This window comes from Nyctibius grandis, chromosome Z, assembly GCF_013368605.1.
Source record: "Nyctibius grandis isolate bNycGra1 chromosome Z, bNycGra1.pri, whole genome shotgun sequence".
NCBI lineage: Eukaryota > Metazoa > Chordata > Aves > Nyctibiiformes > Nyctibiidae > Nyctibius > Nyctibius grandis.
The window spans coordinates 46,450,387-46,471,594 of NC_090695.1; the positions used below are offsets into that span (position 1 = coordinate 46,450,387).

Genomic DNA, 21,208 nt, shown 5'->3' on the forward strand with positions numbered 1-21,208 from the left:
CTGTCAAAGAGGGGATGACAATTTAAGTAAAGTACTAGGACAAAGACAGTGTCATCGCTGTTCAGAAGTGCATGGCAGGCAAAAATGTGACAGATTCTAAAAGAAGTTTAGTTAAACTAAAAAAGGCCGGAGGAGGAGTCTTTAATAAAAATTGGGTAAATCTCTACCTGTAAACAGAATGAACAATATAACACAAGAGAAAAGTTCTTGTCTAAATTTGTAAGACCGATTCTTACCCTGGTATAAGCCCCGGTGCTTCTGTTGCTAGTGTCTGCAAGCCCTGCTGAATCTGTAACAAAGCCTGCATTGCTCTAGGGTTTGACATAGCTGATAACGTGTCAGGATTCTGCATCTAATAAAAGGAGATAAGCTCTTAATCATATGCAGATGTTCAAAGTTAATCTTTATCGCTAGAAGTTTTATAGAATCTGACATAATTTCAAAACTTGTTTTTCAACTTTATATTTGAATATTTACGTGTAATCCTTCAGGTATTTTTTCTTTTCTGAGAAAACTTTCATAGGAGGTGATCAATGAACTCTCTAGATGTGGACAAAGCCTTTCAAATGAGAAGTACACAAGGAAAAGTATTTTTCATTACCTCTTCTAGCAGACTTCATAATCTTTCAAAGCCATAGGACTGTATTAGTCTAACATCACTCTAGTAATCACTCTAGTAATATCATACTATCATAATAATCATACTACTGCTAAGCAACGATGCTAAACACAATGAAAATTGACTAATAGTTATCTTACAAAGAAGTTATACAATATTCAGACCACAGCAGTTTGATCATGACTATTTGTCCATGTCTTCATATCTGTAGTGCCCTCACAGCCTAGAGAAATGCAAACAAATACACTGCAAAACATACTAGCAAGCAAATGTGTCATATTCAAGGGCTTTCACTCTCCTGTTACTTCAATTAAAAACTGACTTTCACATCCACAGATAATTTAAAAGGTAAATCCTTTTAATTTCTGAAATTAAATGTCCAGAAACCTCATTATTTTAAATACAAGCCCAAAACTAATGGCTTATGCTCACCTCTGCTTAGAGATGCTACAGGTAAGTGAAAAGTAATGTGTTTCAGTCGCAAGTGACACAGTCTTGGTAGCCAGACCTACTTCAAATAGCAGACAAGCTTATTAATCTTAGCAGCATTCACTTAGCAACCAGACCAAATTCCTTCTGCTCCAAAACCATTTTTGATTCACATAGAAATACACAGATTAAGGTCAAACTTCCTCTGGTGCAGAGCAGAACTGCAGAATAGGACATGAAGAACTCTGGTCTGGAATATGGGTGCATAACAAGACTTATGCACAGCAAGTTGTTAATATTCTCCATTCATCTCTTGGATTTTTATCTTCCTGATAGCTAGAAGTCAGAGAATAACTAAATATACAGCTGGCAAAGTTTACTCAAATCTTAAAGAGGAAAACATTTTGCGTTCTCCAGAGAAAGCTGCTGCAACTACTTTAAGAAAATACTTAAAATCATGACTTACTGTCTGATATTCAGAGCTGTTTTACAGAAATGGTGGCCCAACAATTCTCAGAGAACTTAGGTGGCCTGGATCTTGTCTCTATTAATGTTAGCAATTCCAGCTGTTAAGTAGCAGCAATTCTTTCCTAGTTCTGCTGGGCAATTGCCCTTTATTGCAAAAGATGCCTTCCATTATGCAGGGGAACATTCCACGGTTTCTGTCACCCAATTCCATAATATAAATGCCAGTAGATAAGAAAGTATGAGCTGCAGTATTGTCAACATCCTGAGAATACCCAGATATTTCTCCACTTTACTTCACCTGCTAATGCTGCTGATCATCTCACCTAACATAGTGAATACAACAGAGAACAGGGGTGCAAATAAACCCCAAGGTGATACTGACAGGAGATACCCAAAGGAAACAGAAATGATTCCTACTGTGTCTTCATTAATTACCATTTATTCACAGATTTCAAAACATACATGTGGTACTAGCTCCTCAGATACTACTGAGTCATCACAAAGCAGCGGCATTATGAAACAGTACAGCCATTCACGTGGTTGAAACAATTCAAACAGTTCCTTCTGAACACAGAACTTGTTACTGTACTTGATGTATGTGGTAATTATTTTACTCATAAAACTACCTGTGTGCAATCAGATCTTGGCAATGCACATTTACTCTGATTTGCAAGGACTGCTTAATGATCTAACTCATGCAAAGGATTAAGTTTTCAATTCCTAAAAAAAAAAAAAAAAAAATCTTGTTTGCTGCTATTTAGGGAACACAGTACTACTACACACTGTGGCAGCTAATACCAAGTAGACAGCTGGCCTGCAAGCACGACATTGTTAAGAGGGGAAGATGGTGGTAGGGCAATCTTTACAGGCAAAAAACTTCAGAACCCACTTCTTTTGAATTAGCTAATGACCTGGGTCTGTCACAGCACAGTGTGAGATCTATTTCCCAAATACTTAAGGTAGGTTTGAAAAGGTACGAGAAAAGAATAGTGAAACTTTTATCCTAGTAGTGGGAAAACTACTGATCTTTTTAATTTGCAAAACAAATAACGTCGCCAACAGGTGTTCTCTGGGTGGTGCACAGTAAGAACAATTATTCCTTCTAAGCAAAGAAGCAAGAGCAAATCTAAGCGGTTCTGCTAGCCACAGAAAAAAATATCCACTGATATCACATTTAACTTTTAAAAGGAATGGAGACATTAACCAAGAATTTATTATCCAGGCACGATCTAACTTGGTGTCTAAAGCTAATAAGAATGTATTATAGAATCTAGCTTTTAGCCAAATCAAAGACACCAGTTTATTGAAAACATTGCTCATTGACTTGCAGACATTTATTAACAGCTAGTATCTCATCTTACTTGCTGAAGGAAAGTAGGAAGTTGTTGTCTCATTTGTTCCTGAAGTTGAGGATTTCCAGCAAATAAAGGATTATTCAACATCATCTATGGGACAAACACATTTAACTTCAAAGATCAAGCAGTAAAAACCACAGGGGGTTTAGAGACATAGACACAGTAATAGTCTACGAAAATGACCTCACAGAATAATAATAATATACTTCTCCTTTGGCCAAAACTTGTTATGAACCACCAGCCTGAACATATTGCAGGTTTTTTGTTTGGTTGGTTTTGTTGTTGTTGTTTTGGTTTTGTGTGTTTGTTTTCTTTTCAGTGAATGAATCGCTAGATACTTGCCCAGACAAACTTACTTACAAGAAAATCCTTTTCTGCTCAGCCTCCACTACAGATCTAAGTGATAGTTTCCTTGTAAACATTACCTGAAGTCAAAGATCTTTTCCAAGTGAGTATTTAATACAGAAAAGATAACTTCTTTTAAATCTCAGTTCAGGATTTGACTTCGGATATTACTGCTTTAAGAAAAATTTGAAAGCACTTCTACAATACCATTCATAAAACAGCATCTGCACTTTTACAGTGAGCACAGGTCACAAAAGAGAAGGTAAAACCAGAATAATGCCTAGGTATGGCACCAATTCTCCTCCCTTTATTTCTCTCCTCCCAAGCTAGTGGGGTTATTTATTTACTGGCAGATCTACCTTAATTTACAACCAAAGTATTTGTTTTGTCTAACTGGTTCTTATATGCTGGATCACAAGTTTAGTGCTGTACAAAACATACACAAACTTACAAGTTATTTTAGAAGCATGCCTAGCATGATGTCCCACTACAAATTGAAGAAGTTCACTGCAACAAATTTTTAAATGTAAGTAGGTAATAATTTCAGTGAGTTAGGCATTAGCATTAAAAACTGGGCCATTCACTACAGATAATTTTGAGATGCTAGCACAAGCAAAAATTTAACTGCATCATAGATTCAACTCTTTTTTTTTTTTTTTTTTTTTAACTTCAATACACACAATACATTACTACACCAAATTTATTTACCTGTACTGCAAGATCAGGATTCTGGCTTAATGACTGCATCATGCTTCTCATATAGGGTGCAGACAACATATTCTGCATAAGTTGTGGGTTTTCTGTTATCTGCTGTAATAAGCTCTGCATTCCTGGTGTGTTGAACATACCAGCTTAAAAAAAAAAAAAAAAAGAGTAAAAGGCCACTTTAGTAAACATCCTGACTATCATCAGATGAATTAGACTACCTAAAACCAGGATATAACCACTTGGTTTCTAAAAGTTTTAGGCCCTGAAATACACCTCAGTGTGGTTCTGCTTATACAGACACATGTACTCTAGATGTAAAGACAGAGGCTGTATCCAACAAGCATCTACATTATTAGCTGTTTTCACATTTGCCTCTAACCAGGAAAAATACTGTCATTCATCTGGAGATTCCCTACCTTTGTTATTTTAAGGCAATACGCAAGTACTATTATCACTCTTAGTTTACTTTTCATGTTTGTTTTTCTACAGAGGACTTTGATACTAGTCAAATGTTCTACAAAAGTAAATAGCAATAAAAACTCTGAATTAAAAACTCTCTTTCTAATGAAAGAATCATTTCAGCAAACCCCCAGCTATGTGCAAATATATATAACTGCAATAACAAACATACCTCCTAGTCCAGGTCCCAAATTTGGCACAGTTGAGCTCTGTCCCGTACTGCCAGAGGTGCTATTTCCAGCACTACTACTGCCATTGCTCTCACTGCTGGTGCTGGTATTTGTCGTGGAAGTCTGTGAGCTGGACTGAGGAGCCCAGGGATTTGGCAGAGGATCTCTGTTTTCTGTACGAGATGGCTGACTGTCCCCTCCTGTTGATGCATTGCTTACTAAAGAAGCAAATGGGTTACCTCCAAACTACAGAGGAAGGAAAGCAAACACATATCATCTACTAAAGCCAACCATTTTTAAGTCTGCTATAAATACCTTTCCAAAATTACACATGAAGATAAATGTTGATGGCTCTTGATCAGTTATACTCACCATTTTACAGTAATTCACTGTAAATATTCTAAAAAGACACCAACATTGAAAGACACTAGGCACCTCCAAAAAATTAAATCACGTTTCTTTTTGAAAGCAGTGTTGCTATTATACTGGTATTTTGATCACAGTAAGATTATATCTTGCATACTGGTTTCCAGCTTCAAAGCCTTTTTTTCTTCCCATCTTAGGTTCCAAGTTACTAAACACACCCTTAAAAAATTTTCCTGCACCTCAGAATTTCAAGGCAAAGAATTAAAGGAATTCAAATTTAAGTAATACACAAGTTAATTAACTTTAAAGTAGCTTCTCAAACACACAAAACAGTATCTGTATTTCTTCAAGCTTAGAAGAGCAGAGAATTTTTAAAGACCTTTCCTCTCAAGAGTAAGAGGCCACAGAGTGACTTCAAGCTTCAAGAAATATTCTGTCAAGTACACATTTGGAAATTTACATTACTTACATGTTTTTATTTTTAAAAAATATTTATTTTTAGTGGCATTTGGAATCTTTCTCACCTGTTCCTGTGCTGCATTCAACATTGGCTCCTGAATATCTGTGTACATACGTCGCAAGGCATTGTATCCACCTGGTATACTTTCAAGGTTGCTCAAGGCTCGGTCTTGGTTTCGCATCATTTCCTGCATCATTGCAGGGTTTCTAGCAAGTTCTAGTGTCTAGGGAAGTGGAACGTTTAATCTGCATTAATAAGAAATCCATTCTAAAGTGAAAATGTCAGCATTTGGCAATATCTCAGTTACCACTGTCTAACCCGGTTGGAAATTATGATTAAAGCCAAATCAAGATGTCAGCTTAGTGGGAGTCAACTGAATTCGATATTGAGCCAACATTCTACAACTGTCACTATGCCAGTTGAGTCAGGAAGCACTGGCTAAACAGAAGAAAAACCTCGAATGAACTATTCTTTTCTTTCTTCATCTTTTCAAGACAATATACTCCTACGATTTCTAACATCGTTACAGCAGGCAGCCTATAATATGAACTTTAAATACCTACATTTTCATTAGTATCTATTTGGTTTTTTATGCTTTCTGCCACACGGCATATCTTACATATCATCTGATTTTAAAAGCACTCAGAAGTACCCACAGTTAGATAAAATGGAAATATGTAGTATTTTAGGAGAATTACTACTTTTGGTAAACTCATTGTTGGCTAGAAAACAGAAGGTTTCAAGTGCACACAGGCAATCGAACTCTAACCTCAGAAGTCATGATTACACAGTCTTCAATATCTTTCAAAACTATGCTGCAGATTTTCTAAATGATGAGTCTACTTCAGATTTAACAACTAGAAATACAAACATCAGTTGCCTACAGTGACCTTTTATGGAATTTCTAACAAGACTAAATACTTAAAGAATGTTTAAGCACTCAACTAAGCATGTCCAATTTCTACTGTGTTGTTCACAGTTACAGTATAATCAAAGCTTATGAACTTACAGAGATACTTTTACATACCTGTCTCATTATATCTGGATTATTCAGCATGTGACTGATTTCTGGATTTCTCTGGATCAGTTGCTGCATTTGAGGGTTGGCCATAATTAATTGCCTCATCAGGTCAGGATTTGAAAGCATGCTCTGAACAAATGGATTTTCCATTATCTGAACCATCATTTCTGGGTTGGACATAAGTTGCCGTTGCATCTGACTTTGCAACTCTGAAAAGTTTGATGTATTTAAGCCCAGGCTACTCAGACCTGCCAAACCTCCAAGGCCACCTTTAAGGGGATAAAAAAAATATAACTGAACTTTCAGCCTCTAGTATACTTCTAAACACATCCAGGTTCTTTCTAAACACAAAATACTTGAACATATCCCACATTTCAAAACAATGAAAATGAATGGAAAGTCCATCTTTGCAAGGCTGTTAAGGAGTCATCCACTAAGAGTTTGCTTCTTAGAATAACAAGACGCATAACTAAAAATCCAACAAACTGCATCTGAAATATAACTTGTTACAATTCTAACAGCTTTTCTTCTCATTTTCCACCGCTAAGATACAAGAGATGTTTGAGTTTTGTGGCCTTAGGTTCCACACCCCCCTCCCCCACAGCACTTTCCAATGCATTTATAATAATCATTTATCTGTCTCCTCTTGGTTAGACTATAACCAAGAGAGATCTCCCAATATAACTCATATTCCCTATTTTAACTAAAAGTAGGGCTCTTCTTAGTAATGCACCAAGAACTAATTATGCTTTGAATTCCCCTCCTTTGCTGAGTCCGAACAAAAAATTTCAGAAGGTATTAGTCAGTCTGAAGACCTGTTTACACCTAAAAAAGCAACTGCTCACTATGGTTAGCTTTTCCAATTCTACTTCTTCCCCACCCCCAGAAAGCAAATGAGATGAAAAACAATGAACCAAAAACCCCACTGTCATTGTGAAAATAGTATTTTTAAGTCAATAGACCGCAGCCTCTTTATTCATGACAGAGAAGACTGATAATGCTATCAGACTTGGAATCTGAGAAATACTGAACTGTAAAATTAGCAGCAATTTTGTTACTTCTGTGCCAGATCCTGGCTTCATGTCACAGGTCCAACTTCATCAACATTCTCCTCACAGAAATTCAGATGCACTTTTAAAGAGCACAAGGACACTGGAAGGAGTTTCATTACCCATAGTGCCAGAATATAACATCAGTGGCACCTTTCTGCTGAAGGTGAAACAGCACAAGTCTGAAGTTCTGCATATAAAATTAAGGAAACAACTTTCCTCTGATAAATTACTGATCAGAAACCTTCTATAACCCATACCATAGATATCTGTAATCAGGTTTTTTTGAGTGGTGTGTTTGATTTTTTTTTTTTTTTTTTTTAAAAGTTTTGTCTACATGAGAATAAAGCTTCAGGGACATTACCTGAATCCAAAAGAAGACACCCACCATGCTACCTAACAAATATTCTTACCCAAGCCAAAAGGGTTACTATTTGTTGAAGCTGGTGTTGAGGTACTACTGCTTGATGTTGATGTTATAACAGTACTCCCAGTGGTGTTTGTTTGTTGAGCTGGGTGGTCCTGTGATCTAAAAAAGCAAGTTTAAAAGTTGCAGGTTTAACAATTTAAATAATGCCATTAAATACAGGAATAGTGTCATACTTAAGATTCTTAATTTACGTTTTGATTCTTTCCCAAAAATCACACTATTATCTCTAGATGGCTTCCTGTAACAAATCTTTCTCAGACATCAGTTTTTCAGAAGAGTAGTTTGAAACATTAAGAAAATGGATGGGCACCACCACAGCGATTACCCGCTTCTCACCCTATCCTCGGGATGCCCATCAATGAATTGTTTCCTCTGTCCTCATCTTGCTTTAAAGATTCTTGCCTTATCCACTACACTCAAATACTACTGATTATATACCTGGGGCATCAACAAATGAAGCCTAGCAAGATTTAATGTCAGATTTATTTCATGCCACATCCTTAATAGGATGCCTTACTGAATGTGAAATTCAGTTAACATCTTATTTCATTAGAAGACAAATATCAGAATCTCAATAGCCTTTAAGACTTTAAGAACAGGGGAAAAAATGTAACATATACAAAGTTAAAGCCAGTATAATTTAGCACAGGCACTAAAGGCTGCCTACGTCATATACTCGGCACACCTTTCTACTGCAGAGGCATAAACACAGGTGCTGCCATATAGTAAAAGAGATCAAGGAACTGAGCCTGTGTAAAGCTAGCCTGGCCTCTCTTCAAAAGAAAAGAGGCTAGTTTGAATTCCATATCAGTTCTCCAGTCTGGTTCCACAATCAGTCTCATAAATGCCTATATTTACAGAATTACAGCATAAAATAACTTGTAGAAACTATGAATTCAAACCTCACACAAATATTTGAGGATTTGACAGTACACTAGATTTCATACCTCAGTTCATCTTGGGGCACCTTTCTGCTATAATAAAATTCTGTGTTTCTTTCACTAAAGCAAAGACTGGGGAGGGGGGGAGGGGAACTAAACCCCAAACCCCATGCAACTAAAAAAAGCCAAATAAACCAACCAAAAAATCAAGCCTGAGAGATGCCTCAGGTCCAGAGGCTTCCCTGAGATTTCTAAGAGTTCTCCAACTCTAGGCAAAACATCAGCCCCCAAAATCATAGACAGAAACCAAAGCAACAATGAAATCCTTTACACACTTCGCAAATTCTTTCACCAAATCATCAACACTAGCTTATAAGTAGCCCATTTGTGGGTATACCCTGCTGATTTGACCAGTGTTCTTGTAAACAGGTAAATAAAACATGGCATGCCAGCTCATGAAGCTATAGGATGCCATGGGAAGAAATCACCTCATTCAAGTTCTTACTGATGCTCTGGGTGTGAAGGAGGAGAAATGAATTTGAGTCCACAAGATTTTAACAGTTCTACTAAAACTTAAGTCCATAGTGATCCCTATGAATTTGGTTTTGCATATTTTAATTTGTATTCCTTTCTTGCTTACTTTCAGGTCTACCAAAACACACACAGATTCTGTTGAACAAAAACACGTTCTGGAAGAAACCTTCCAGACAGACATTAACAACCCAGGAAAGGAAATACCTGGATACTTGGCTTTGACATAAGCTGCCCTGACATAAAGCATTGGGTGAAACTCTGGGCTCCTGAGAAGAACAAGCATTAATCTCTGTAACATTAACAGCAACTGTGAACTTTGAACACAAGATAACTACCATTAGCCAAGCAGCTGTAACTTCAGTGAGTAAGATTATAGACTGTATACAGACCGTGATTTTCTGCTAGAGGTATTTGGTTTCCTTTGGTCTAGAAAACACATAAATCTTTCCTCCATAAGCAAAAGGAAAATAATAAGCATAAAATCCTATTTGTTTTTTCAACTGAGAAACTATTTTGAGAAGCAACTGTTCCTCTTCATGTAACAGATAACAAGGGTTCTCAAAGCAGGACAGAAAAGTAGACAAGACTGAAAACTTGCAGTTCATAGTGCTTCTATGGAAACTGGGAGTATATACCCTCAAGATAATGGTTTGAGTGTCAAGTAGGTCAGCCTCAAGCCTTTGAGTGACTAAAATTCCTGTAAAGTGCACGTCATCTTTTATATCCACTTTGCTATTATGTTTCCTCTTGTTGCTTGTGAACAAATTATAGGTGTTGACTTGGAACTTTGTATTCAGAAATTCAATGCATCTTCACTGCCCACTGCTAATCACTGCTACTCTGACACTGCATAGGCCAGGTTACAAGATTACACTGGAAGCCTGTATCATTCTGAAAAATATAGCACACAGTAATAAAATTAGCTTTTTCAACAAGGACTGGTTGGGACATATGAGGATACCTATTTGAAAGTTACACATCTAATATTGTTTAGATGGGAAAAGATCATCTTCAGATCCAGTTTTGGAAAAGAGCTTTTGTTTATTCAGATGTATGGCAGCAACAGTAGCAGCGACAGTCAACAGAAAATTAAATGTCATAGTGTAAAGTAGTTGGGATCAATCCAATCTTGATACTTGTGGCTGAAAATCAGCACTTGCCAGGCCACACCTGCAGGGTCTAAGTCTTCCCTTTTGGGTCAATCAAAAATTCAAGTATTTTAGTAAGAAGAATATTGAGATGGCTCAGGACAATGTTACATTTTCTGAAACGGGATTTTCATTGCGCTGGCAATTCTCTTTAGGAGGTCTTACGAGCATATTTTTAGTTTATTTGAGCAAAACTAGTAGGTAAAACCAGTACTGCCTCATTTGAAGATAGGGTAGATATATGAAAAGGGTCTGTAGTTTTTTGTTTGTACTTCCTTGTCTGAGATATGATTAAAACATTCTGAAGATAATGGTAATACACTCTTCTACAATTATTCAAAAAAGTGGCAGAAAGGGGTGACATGGATTGCAATGCCGGTAAGATCGATGCACGGACACCAAAAATTCTCTAAAAGCTGTTCAATAGGTACCTACATTTAACACTAATGCTACTAATTTCAACAGGTGCCTAAATTTAATGCTAAAGTTACTAATAGGTCTTTGTGACTTGGTGAGGCCTGGAAAGGGAAAGCATATTTCTCTTCTCTCTGATGTTCCATGCTTCCCTTCCATCAGCTGACATTTTCACAAAGGAGGACATCCTCACCACAAATAGGAAAGACCTAAGTAGAACAGCAGCAAGAACATTTTCAGTCTAGAACAACGAACATGTTATTGACTAAGCAAGCTAGATTCAATTGAGGGATATACTACCCTACTTGCTGAAAGGATTTTTTTAGTTGAGCCTCTTCCTTCTGGGCACTTCACAGGAAGTAACGTGCAGACGATACAGCTTAACTGATGCAAATTTCCCATTTTCATTTTAAAGTTGCCTCACCAAAACAAACAAAAAAATCTTAAAATCCAAGTTTTTCTGTTCAGCCAGATAAATCAGTTGCACTAAAGCAGTTCTCATAAAAATTTTCCTTCCTTGTTTTACCAAAACAGTGAGTAAGGATTCACTGCAAGTTTTCATGTGTGAAAAGAAAAGCTGCAAACACATCTTTATGGAATGTAAAAGCTGATAATCTAAGAGCTACGGAGACAAGACATAGCCAGCACTCAGCACTAAACCCAGTAAGTTAAATAACAAAAAAGCAAGAGACTTGCATTTAGAAATATGAATCCAGTTAAAATCCAAGATAAACGAAAGAAAAGAGGACTGTAATCTCAGACTGTTATTCTGTATCAACTATGACTAAGGAGTTGATTAAAGTGATTTAGTCAAATTTATGTATACACAACAGAAAGCTGTTAAGAATTCTGAGTGGTTTTACTTCATAGAGGTAAACAGAAGATCACTCATCAGTAAGGTTACCTGTTTTGTGTTTTGATAACCAGGTGAACAGTGAGTCCATCATGAATTCCATGCTGAGTCAAAGTATCTTGATCTTTTAAAATCTTTCCAGCAAATATCAACACAAGCTGATCAGTGTGGGACTTGAAACGCTTAGAGATTTCTTCCTTGAACTAAACAAAAAAAGATATATTATACATTCATGTAATTGAACACTGAACTATATTTTTATTGATTTAAGGACAAGCTATTTTGTTCACATTTAATGTATTACCCCACTTGCACTTCACATTCTGCTTTACACAATCCAGAAATACTTTATTAAGTTTTCTCAACTTTTTTTCTCCATAGGAAGATGGGAAATAGTTATTTCTTTTTTGTACAATAAAAAAATCATAAGAGTTTCACATCTAGATCACTAGTTATATAACTAGCAATAACAAAAATCTGATTCCACTTAAAGACTACTGTGGCTTCAATCAGGCATGCATCCATGACAATAAATATAGACTAGTATATATACTACTTATAAATGCACATATATATACACACTGGAAAGTATGTATATAATTATATACTAGTAAGTATACAGTAATATATATATACACACGCACGCCACTGAAGCCATCCACTGCTGAAAGACTGAGGATGCAATGTCACAAGTATGACAAATCTGTCTACACTTTTGCTGGAACTGAACAGAGAAGTATCCTCTCTTCTTAGACATATTTTTGCTGCCTTCTATGTGTCCAAACTAGCATCCCTTTTCACACAGGCACAAGTTACCTCTCAGGTGGCTCTTCTTTCTCATTCAATGTATGACATAGCTACATGAGATGTGGATGCAGCCCAGGGCATGGTGAACAGCCACATTCTTCAGCTGACCAGGAAATCATACCCTCATTAAAACAACTGAACATGGAAGTGCACTGTATACCTTCTTGCCTTCCTAGCCAGTAATAACCAGGTTATGCTTTGACTGAGTTCTGACTGAGATTTATTATTCTCTAGAAAAATGCTCTCACCAAAAGCAAAAAACTCAAAAAACTTAAACAGGAAGACATCCAAGGAAAACGCTAAGGAATGACTTGATTATAAGAAAGCCAGATAAATGTATTCAACAAGACTAGTCAGTAGGCTAAGTATTTTTAAAACCATCCCAGGCAGTTAGGAAGTCCTTCAGAAGTTCACTCTATTTAACATTTTAAAATTAAGATGACCATACTACTTTTAAAAACAACCCAAACATCCTAGGGAATTCTCACTCCATATAAGAAAATAAAATATTAATCTTGCAATTAGTTATTAATAATTACATTTTATAATAGGCAGGACTGAAAAAGTAAAGTCTCACTGTATTATGCTTTGAAGAGGAGTCTCTAATTGAAAGGTTTTATAGTATAGGAAGTTTAAAAAAAAGAAAGATTAAAAAAAAGAGAAAGAGTTTGAGAGACAACAGAGGTTAAAAGTTTCTGTGTTTGAGTAGGAGGTTGCCCTTGGTTAGTTAAAAGTCTGCTCACAGAGAGTTACTTCCAGTTCTTGGGGAAATAACTTTTAAGTCAGCCTTTATACTGGCAATATTTAGACTTGCAAGTATTCCAGAAAGTCAGTCAGTCCATTCCTTCCCAAAGCAGGTCACTTACCTGCATTATTCCTGACATGTTTATCTAGTCTGTTCACTGAGGTTCCCAGCAACTTTTTTCCAAGAAACCTATTCCAGTGTTTCGCTACCCTATTTCTTCATCGTCCTGCCCACAATGGACAGCACAAACAGATTGCTGATCTCCTTAGAATAAAGGGTTGCAGTAAGGCTAATCTTTCCTTGAGGTTTGTTTACTAATCCAGTCATTCCCACCACTCTTTAGATTTTCAAATCCAATTACATAGTTTTTTAAGTGTGAGGCTCAAAACTGGCCAAAATATTCCACACCAGTTCTTACCTATACTTCGTGGAACAACAGAATAAAACCCGCATCCTGCAAGTTAAACTCCTATTTATAAGAAAAAGGTGAGAAATCCATGTGGGAAAATATTCGTGTAACAGTGCTGACTTATTTAACAGCTATAAACTCTAGACCTTTTTCTGCAGAGCAACTGTTCAGGCAGTTGCTTCCCATTCTGCATTCTTCTCATTAATTATTCTTAATATGCATTCCAAAGTAACATAAGAACACCAGAAATACAATTTGGTACAAAGCTTTTGCATAAAAATAAGGGACTATCATACTGTGCCAAGGCAAACAGTAATGTCATTTACCCAAACTCATTTATTATCATATTTTCCACAATGCTGTGACAGTGAGATCCACAACTTAATTCTCATCAGAAGGGTGATGCTGTGGTATAAACAATATTCATAGAATCACAGGATATTTCAAGTTGGAAGGGACCATAAGGATCATCAAGTCCAACTCCCTGCTCCTCGCAGGACTACCCAAAACTAAACCATATGACTAAAAGCATCGTCCAGATGCTCCTTGAACTCTGACAGGCTTGGTGCCATGACCACTTCCCTTGGGAGCCTGTTCCAGTGACTGACCACCCTCTCAGTGAAGAACTTCTTCCTAATGTCCAATTTGAACTTCTCCCAATGCAGCTTTGTTCCATTTCCCCGTGTCCTATCACTGGTCACCAGAGAGAGGAGATCAGCACCTCCCCCTCCATTGCCCCCCTTTAGGAAGTTGTAGACTGCAATGAGGGCACCCCTCAGCCTTCTCTTCTCCAAGCTGAACAAAGCAAGTGACCTCAGCTGCTCCTCGGAAGTCTTGCTCTGAAGGCCTTTCACCTTCTTGGTCACCCTCCTCTGGACACACTCTAATAGTTTGATGTCCTTCTTCAAATTACTTTATCTTAAACCAAGCCCTGTCATACATTTCTAGAAGCTGCTATTTACCCGTAAGGTCAAGGAAACAAAACACCATTTATAGAACATAACAAAACAGTATCTAATATTACTAGTCTATAGGCAAAGACTACACACTTTTTCCCTACTTGCCTATAATGCTATTTAGATGATCTGCAAAAACAACACTATAGTAAGACGTGAATGCAACAGCCAATGCACCAGGATCCCCAAAACAATCTCTAAAGCAACATACGTGCATGATACAAATGTACAACAGATCTCCTTCCAGCCACAATAAAAAAAACTGTCAGGAATTCTGAGTCAATTTTGGCTAACTGAGGCATATTTACATAAAAAGCCTAATCAAGATGCACAAAAAGAGTCAGGTGTCTTCACCAGCTTCACTTGTGTTCAGCACAACCTTGGGACTTCTGAAATGACAAGGTATAAGCAGCACCAAGCCCTCTGACACTTCATTCACAGAAGACTACCACATAAAAACTAGGTTACCATGCAAGATATTTTGCAAATGAGTCTGTTGATGAGTGTCAACAGTCAAAGATACCATCAATAACACATTAGGTCTGCACACTTCATTTTTTTGCTGAGGCAGGGGGAAGAGAATAGTCTATACATTTGTAAAACAGAATCCCAGAAACATATTCAATACACGTGGGTTTGTTTTTTTTATTTTACTTGTCAGCATCTACTGTCTTGCTTCTGGGGAAAAAAAATTAAAATTAAAATATGAATAAGTCAGTCTTCAGCACCACCTGATCTCTGCCAATACTGGAAGATGATTAGCCTTAGGTCGGAGTTTGGCCCAAGGCAATACTGTTTGCACTGTGAAATAAAGTCAAGGAGGGTGGAAGAGAAGACTCTTTACCATCCTCTGGGGGCAAATACCTATCTTCAGTATTCTCAGCATCTCACTGTTAATGGTAACTGAACTGCAAGACCATTCTCCCACAGTAAAGTGGAAAATCCAGAAGTTTCTTTAAATTCAGAGAGCAAAAGGACAAGACAAATGACTGGCAATTGCATTCTTACTCCCGTAGACCTTATCTGTGTAGTTTTTACAGGACTCCCCACCACTCTTAATAGCAACGAATCATTTGGGGGATAAGGTGCAACAGCACTATGGTAATGAAAGACAGCATAAACAGTGAAGACAACTATCTGATTTTTCTTTTCCCTAAACAGAACCCTAGTATGTACTGCCTCAGAGCCTCAAATTAAACATATGCAATTGACAGCAATGGGAATAAAGGAAATGAGATTATGATGATGGGAATTAATACGTATTTAGACAGTTGTGAGAAAATAAACTTTGGTACTGCTTAAATCTTCGGTTTGTACAACTGAACTAAATAATGCTATCAGTAAATTACACTTAAAATACGTTGTCACCTGGGAAAACCAAAAGTAGAAGGAATTCAAAGTGTCACTGGCTGGAAATGATGAGCATTTCTGTCCAACTCTCCTACTCCACTGACTCTTCCTTTTTATTAACATCTAACACTCCAAGCAATGGTTTCGGCCAATTTGCTTTATGTCCTGGTTTTGCAGGGATAAAATTTATAGAATCAATTTTCTGTTACATTTTGTTTCAGTTTATGGACAGCTGTGATATGGTGATCAAGGCCATTAGCAGTGAAAGCCGGGGCAGCCGACCCAGGCTGGCCCACAGGTGTATTCTGCGACATTAACATCACATTCACTATAAATGGGTGTCACGGTTTAAAGCTGGGCCAGCTATTAACCAGGTGGCAGATGCTCTCTGTTAACCCTCTCCCCCCCGCCTCAAGGGAAAGGGAAAGGGAAAAGGGAGAGAGACTTATGGGTTGGAAAGTTAAAACAGTTTTAATAAACTATAATAATGAAAAAGAGTATAATAACAATAATAATAGAAATAATCAAATATATACAAATATATACAAAGCCAAGATTGAGAGCTTGGAAATCCTCCTCAGGCAAAGTTGCTCCCCCAGCACGGGCAGAGGGGAAAATGCAGTAGCTCCACCCAGCACGGGCAGAGAGCAAAATGCAATAGCTTCCCTGCCATCACACCTGCAGGCTTTTAACTGGAGATTTGGCAAAGTTGGTACCAATCAGTGGGAGACAGGAGGGCCCCTCCCTCCTGGGCCCCACCTCCAGGAGGCAGTGGGTTAGTGAGAATGACATGTATGGGATGGATTACCTTGCTGGTCAATCTTGGGTCACCTGCCCTGTCTGCTCCCCCCTGCAGCTGCGACCCCCCTTTGGCTCTTCACTCGTAAGCAGTGACCTTGGTTTCTCTAAGACTAATGGGCCTGGTTTGGGCCAAACCAGGACATTCCACCCCTTATTCCATACCATTCACGTCATACTCAGATCACCACTACCTTTTCATTTTCAAATATATATACACATATCACTAGTTTATGATTCATCTCTATACAAAAAGTCCATTAAGTTCATTTGGTTCAGGATTGTGGGTTTCCATCTGGCTAGCAGTCTCTCAGCAGTCTCTCTGGCTAGCAGTCTCTCTTTTGTCATGGTTCGTGCCCACGGGTTGCAGGTTAAAGATGTCAGACTCGAGGAGGTTACTGGACGCCACTTGATGAAGCTCCGGTCTCATCACCACTGTCTTAACCTGAAAGACACTTATGCAGCAACAACATACAGTTCAGAATTAAGTATTCTCACCCAGAATCAGATCACCTTCAGGGACACATCGGACTTCACCATCTTGCAACATCACCCACCAAGTACATCCAGGTCCCTGAGCAAAAGCAATCCCACGAATGGGTTTACCTTTGCCCATTGCAGGAAGAATCCAGACAGTTTTTCCCAATAGATTCCTTTCATGCACCACCGGGACTTTATCTCCTTCTACTGTATGTAGAAGGTCTGACTGAGCAGGGCCAGCTCGATTGATAGATCCCCTGGTGTTAACTAACCAGGTAGCTTGTGCCAGATGCTTATCCCAGTTTTTAAAGGTTCCACCCCCCATTGCTTTTAGGGTAGTTTTTAACAGCCCATTGTACCGTTCAATTTTCCCAGAGGCTGGTGCATGATAGGGGATGTGATATACCCATTCGATGCCATGCTCTTTGGCCCAGTTGTCTATGAGACTGTTTTTGAAATGAGTCCCATTGTCCGACTCAATTCTCTCTGGCGTGCCGTGTCGCCACAAGATTTGCTTTTCAAGGCCCAGAATAGTGTTCCGGGCAGTGGCATGGGGCACAGAGTATGTTTCCAACCATCCGGTGGTCGCCTCCACCATGGTAAGCACATAGCGTTTACCCTGGCGGGTTTGAGGGAGTGTGATATAGTCAATTTGCCAGGCCTCCCCATATTTATATTTCAACCACCGCCCCCCATACCACAAAGGTTTTAACCGTTTGGCTTGCTTAATTGCGGCGCATGTTTCACAATCATGGATAACCTGTGCAATAGAGTCCATGGTTAAGTCCACCCCTCGGTCACGAGCCCATCTGTATGTTGCGTCTCTCCCTTGATGGCCTGAAGTGTCATGAGCCCACCGAGCTAAAAATAGTTCACCTTTATGTTCCCAGTCCAAATCTATTTGGAACACTTTAGCAGCTTGATCCGCTTGTTGGTTGTTTCGATGTTCCTCAGTTGCCCGACTTTTAGGTACGTGAGCATCTACATGATGTGCCTTCACGACTAGTTCCTCTAGCCGAGCAGCAATATCTTGCCACAGTTCAGCAGCCCAAATAGGTTTACCTTTACGCTGCCAGTTGCTTCGCTTCCACTGCTTTAACCACCCCCACAAGGCATTTGCCACCATCCATGAGTCAGTATAAAGATACAGCCTTGGCCACTTTTCTCGCTCAGCAATGTCTAAAGCCAGCTGGATGGCTTTTACTTCTGCAAATTGACTTGATTCACCTTGTCCTTCTGTGGCTTCTGTGACTCGTCGTATGGGACTCCATACAGCAGCTTTCCACTTCCGATGCTTTCCTACAAGATGGCAGGATCCATCGGTGAACAGGGCATACTGCTTCTCATCCTCTGGTAGTTCATTATATGGTGGGGCTTCTTCAGCACGTGTCACCTCCTTTTCTGGTGCCATTCCGAAGTCTTTGCCTTCTGGCCAGTCCATGATCACTTCTAAGATTCCTGGGCGATTAGGGTTTCCTATTCGAGCCCTCTGCGTAATTAATGCAATCCATTTACTCCACATCGCATCAGTTGCATGATGGGTAGTGGGAACCTTACCCTTGAACATCCAGCCTAGTACTGGTAATCGAGGTGCCAGGAGAAGTTGTGCTTCAGTACCAATTACCTCTGAAGCAGCTCTAACTCCTTCATACACTGCCAGTATCTCTTTTTCAGTTGGAGTGTAATTGGCCTTGGAGCCCTTGTATCCTCGACTCCAAAATCCTAGGGGTCGACCTCGAGTCTCCCCTGGTACTTTCTGCCAGAGGCTCCAGGTAGGACCATTGTTTCCAGCTGCGGTGTAGAGCACATTTTTAACATCTTGTCCCGTACGGACTGGTCCAAGGGCTACTGCATGCACAATCTCTTGTTTAATCTGTTCAAAAGCCTGTCGCTGTTCAGGGCCCCACTGAAAATCATTCTTCTTTCTGGTCACTTGATAAAGAGGGCGTACTATCTGGCTGTAATCTGGAATATGCATTCTCCAGAAACCCACAACGCCTAAGAAGGCTTGTGTTTCCTTTTTGTTAGTTGGTGCGGACATAGCTGTTATTTTGTTGATCACCTCTATCGGGATCTGGCGACGCCCATCTTGCCATTTAATCCCTAAAAACTGGATCTCCCGGGCAGGTCCCTTGACCTTGCCTCTTTTTATGGCAAAACCAGCTTGCAGAAGAATTTGGATGATTTTCTCCCCTTTGTCAAAAACTTCTGCTGCTGTATCACCCCACACAATGATGTCATCAATGTATTGCAAATGTTCTGGAGCTCCACCCTTTTCTAGTGCAGTCTGGATCAGTCCATGGCAAATAGTAGGACTGTGTTTCCACCCCTGGGGCAGTCGATTCCAGGTGTACTGGATACCTCTCCAGGTAAAAGCAAACTGTGGCCTGCACTTTGGTGCCAAAGGAATAGAGAAAAATGCATTAGCAATGTCTATGGTGGCGTACCACTTGGCTGCCTTTGACTCCAGTTCATATTGAAGTTCTAGCATGTCTGGCACAGCAGCACTCAGCGGTGGTGTAACTTCATTTAGGCCACGATAGTCCACAGTTAACCTCCATTCTCCATCAGACTTTCGCACTGGCCATATAGGACTATTAAAGGGTGAGCGAGTCTTGGTAATCACTCCTTGATTTTCTAATTGTCTAATCAGTTTATGAATGGGGATCAGGGAGTCTCGATTGGTGCGATATTGTCGTCGGTGCACTGTGGTAGTAGCAATTGGTACCTGTTGTTCTTCAACCTTCAGCAACCCCACAACAGAAGGATCCTCTGAGAGGCTAGGCAAGGTAGACAGCTGTTTAATGTCCTCAGTCTCTACAGCTGCTATACCAAAGGCCCATCTATACCCTTTTGGGTCCTTGAAATACCCGCTCTTGAGGTAGTCTATGCCAAGGATGCACGGAGCATCTGGGCCAGTCACAATGGTGTGCTTTTTCCATTCATTTTTAGTTAGGCTCACTTCGGCCTCCAATACAGATAACACTTGAGATCCTCCTGTTACTCCTGAAATACTGATAGATTCTGCCCCTTTATGATCCGATGGCATTAGGGTGCACTGTGCACCAGTGTCTACCAAGGCGCGATACCTTTGTGGTTTTGATGTGCCAGGCCATCGAATCCACACAGTCCAATAAACTCGGTTGTCCCTCTCCTCCACCTGGCTGGAGGCAGGGCCCCCCTAATTAAGAAATGGATTCGTGCTGCTCACAGGGACTGGACCTTCATTTCTCCTATTCACACCTGGGAAAAAGTGATTTGAGGCCCATCTACCCTGGCTGGGGTCCTGCTCACTGGTAACTGGAGCAGCCATCCTTCTAGAAAAATTCTCTCTGGTATTTCTTTTAGCTTGCAACTCACGTACTCGTGCCTGTAGGGTACTGGTAGGTTGTCCATGCCATCTACTCATGTCCTCCCCATAACCACGCAGGGCAAACCACAGGACACCTCGTGATGTGTTCTGTTTCCTTTGAGCTGGTCCTGTAGGAGAGCGTTTGCTCCTAACAGCTGCAACGCGCGCCTGTGTAGGTAGAGAGTCAAGTTTATTCTCGATCATGGACAGTTTGTCTGACAGTTGTTTAAACGAGTCCTTGTTTTCCTTAGTCAGTTTTTCCACAGCCGAGATGCGTGCCTACAGTGGGGAAGAAATACTATCTTCATACTGTCGCATATAGTTAGCCATTTCGCCCACACTAGATCTTGCCATAGCATCTTCTCCCCATACTAATATTGACAATGTATGGGTATATGTCGGTGGAGCATTCTTCACAACCTTCCGGAACATGGATCGGTTGCATTCCACTTCATCAGGATCTACAGGATCTACAATGTCCCGTGGGTGTCTATAAATGATCTCTTGCACAGCCAGTTCTCTAAGGTAGTTAATACCTTTTTCTATAGTGGTCCATTTGCTTAGGTGGCTCATAACACCATCTTTATAGGGATACCTGCTCT

At 39.4% G+C, this 21,208-nt stretch overlaps 1 protein-coding gene across 1 annotated transcript in view; it reads right to left on the reverse strand.

The window, feature by feature from the left end:
• The window catches only part of UBQLN1 (ubiquilin 1), a 35,804-nt gene that overhangs the window by 4,125 nt on the left and 10,471 nt on the right, over positions 1-21,208 (reverse strand). Inside the window, 8 exon segments of the mRNA XM_068423072.1 lie at positions 237-352; positions 2,878-2,961; positions 3,925-4,067; positions 4,556-4,799; positions 5,444-5,602; positions 6,407-6,669; positions 7,863-7,978; positions 11,761-11,912. Coding sequence (XP_068279173.1) covers positions 237-352; positions 2,878-2,961; positions 3,925-4,067; positions 4,556-4,799; positions 5,444-5,602; positions 6,407-6,669; positions 7,863-7,978; positions 11,761-11,912 — 1,277 coding nt within the window.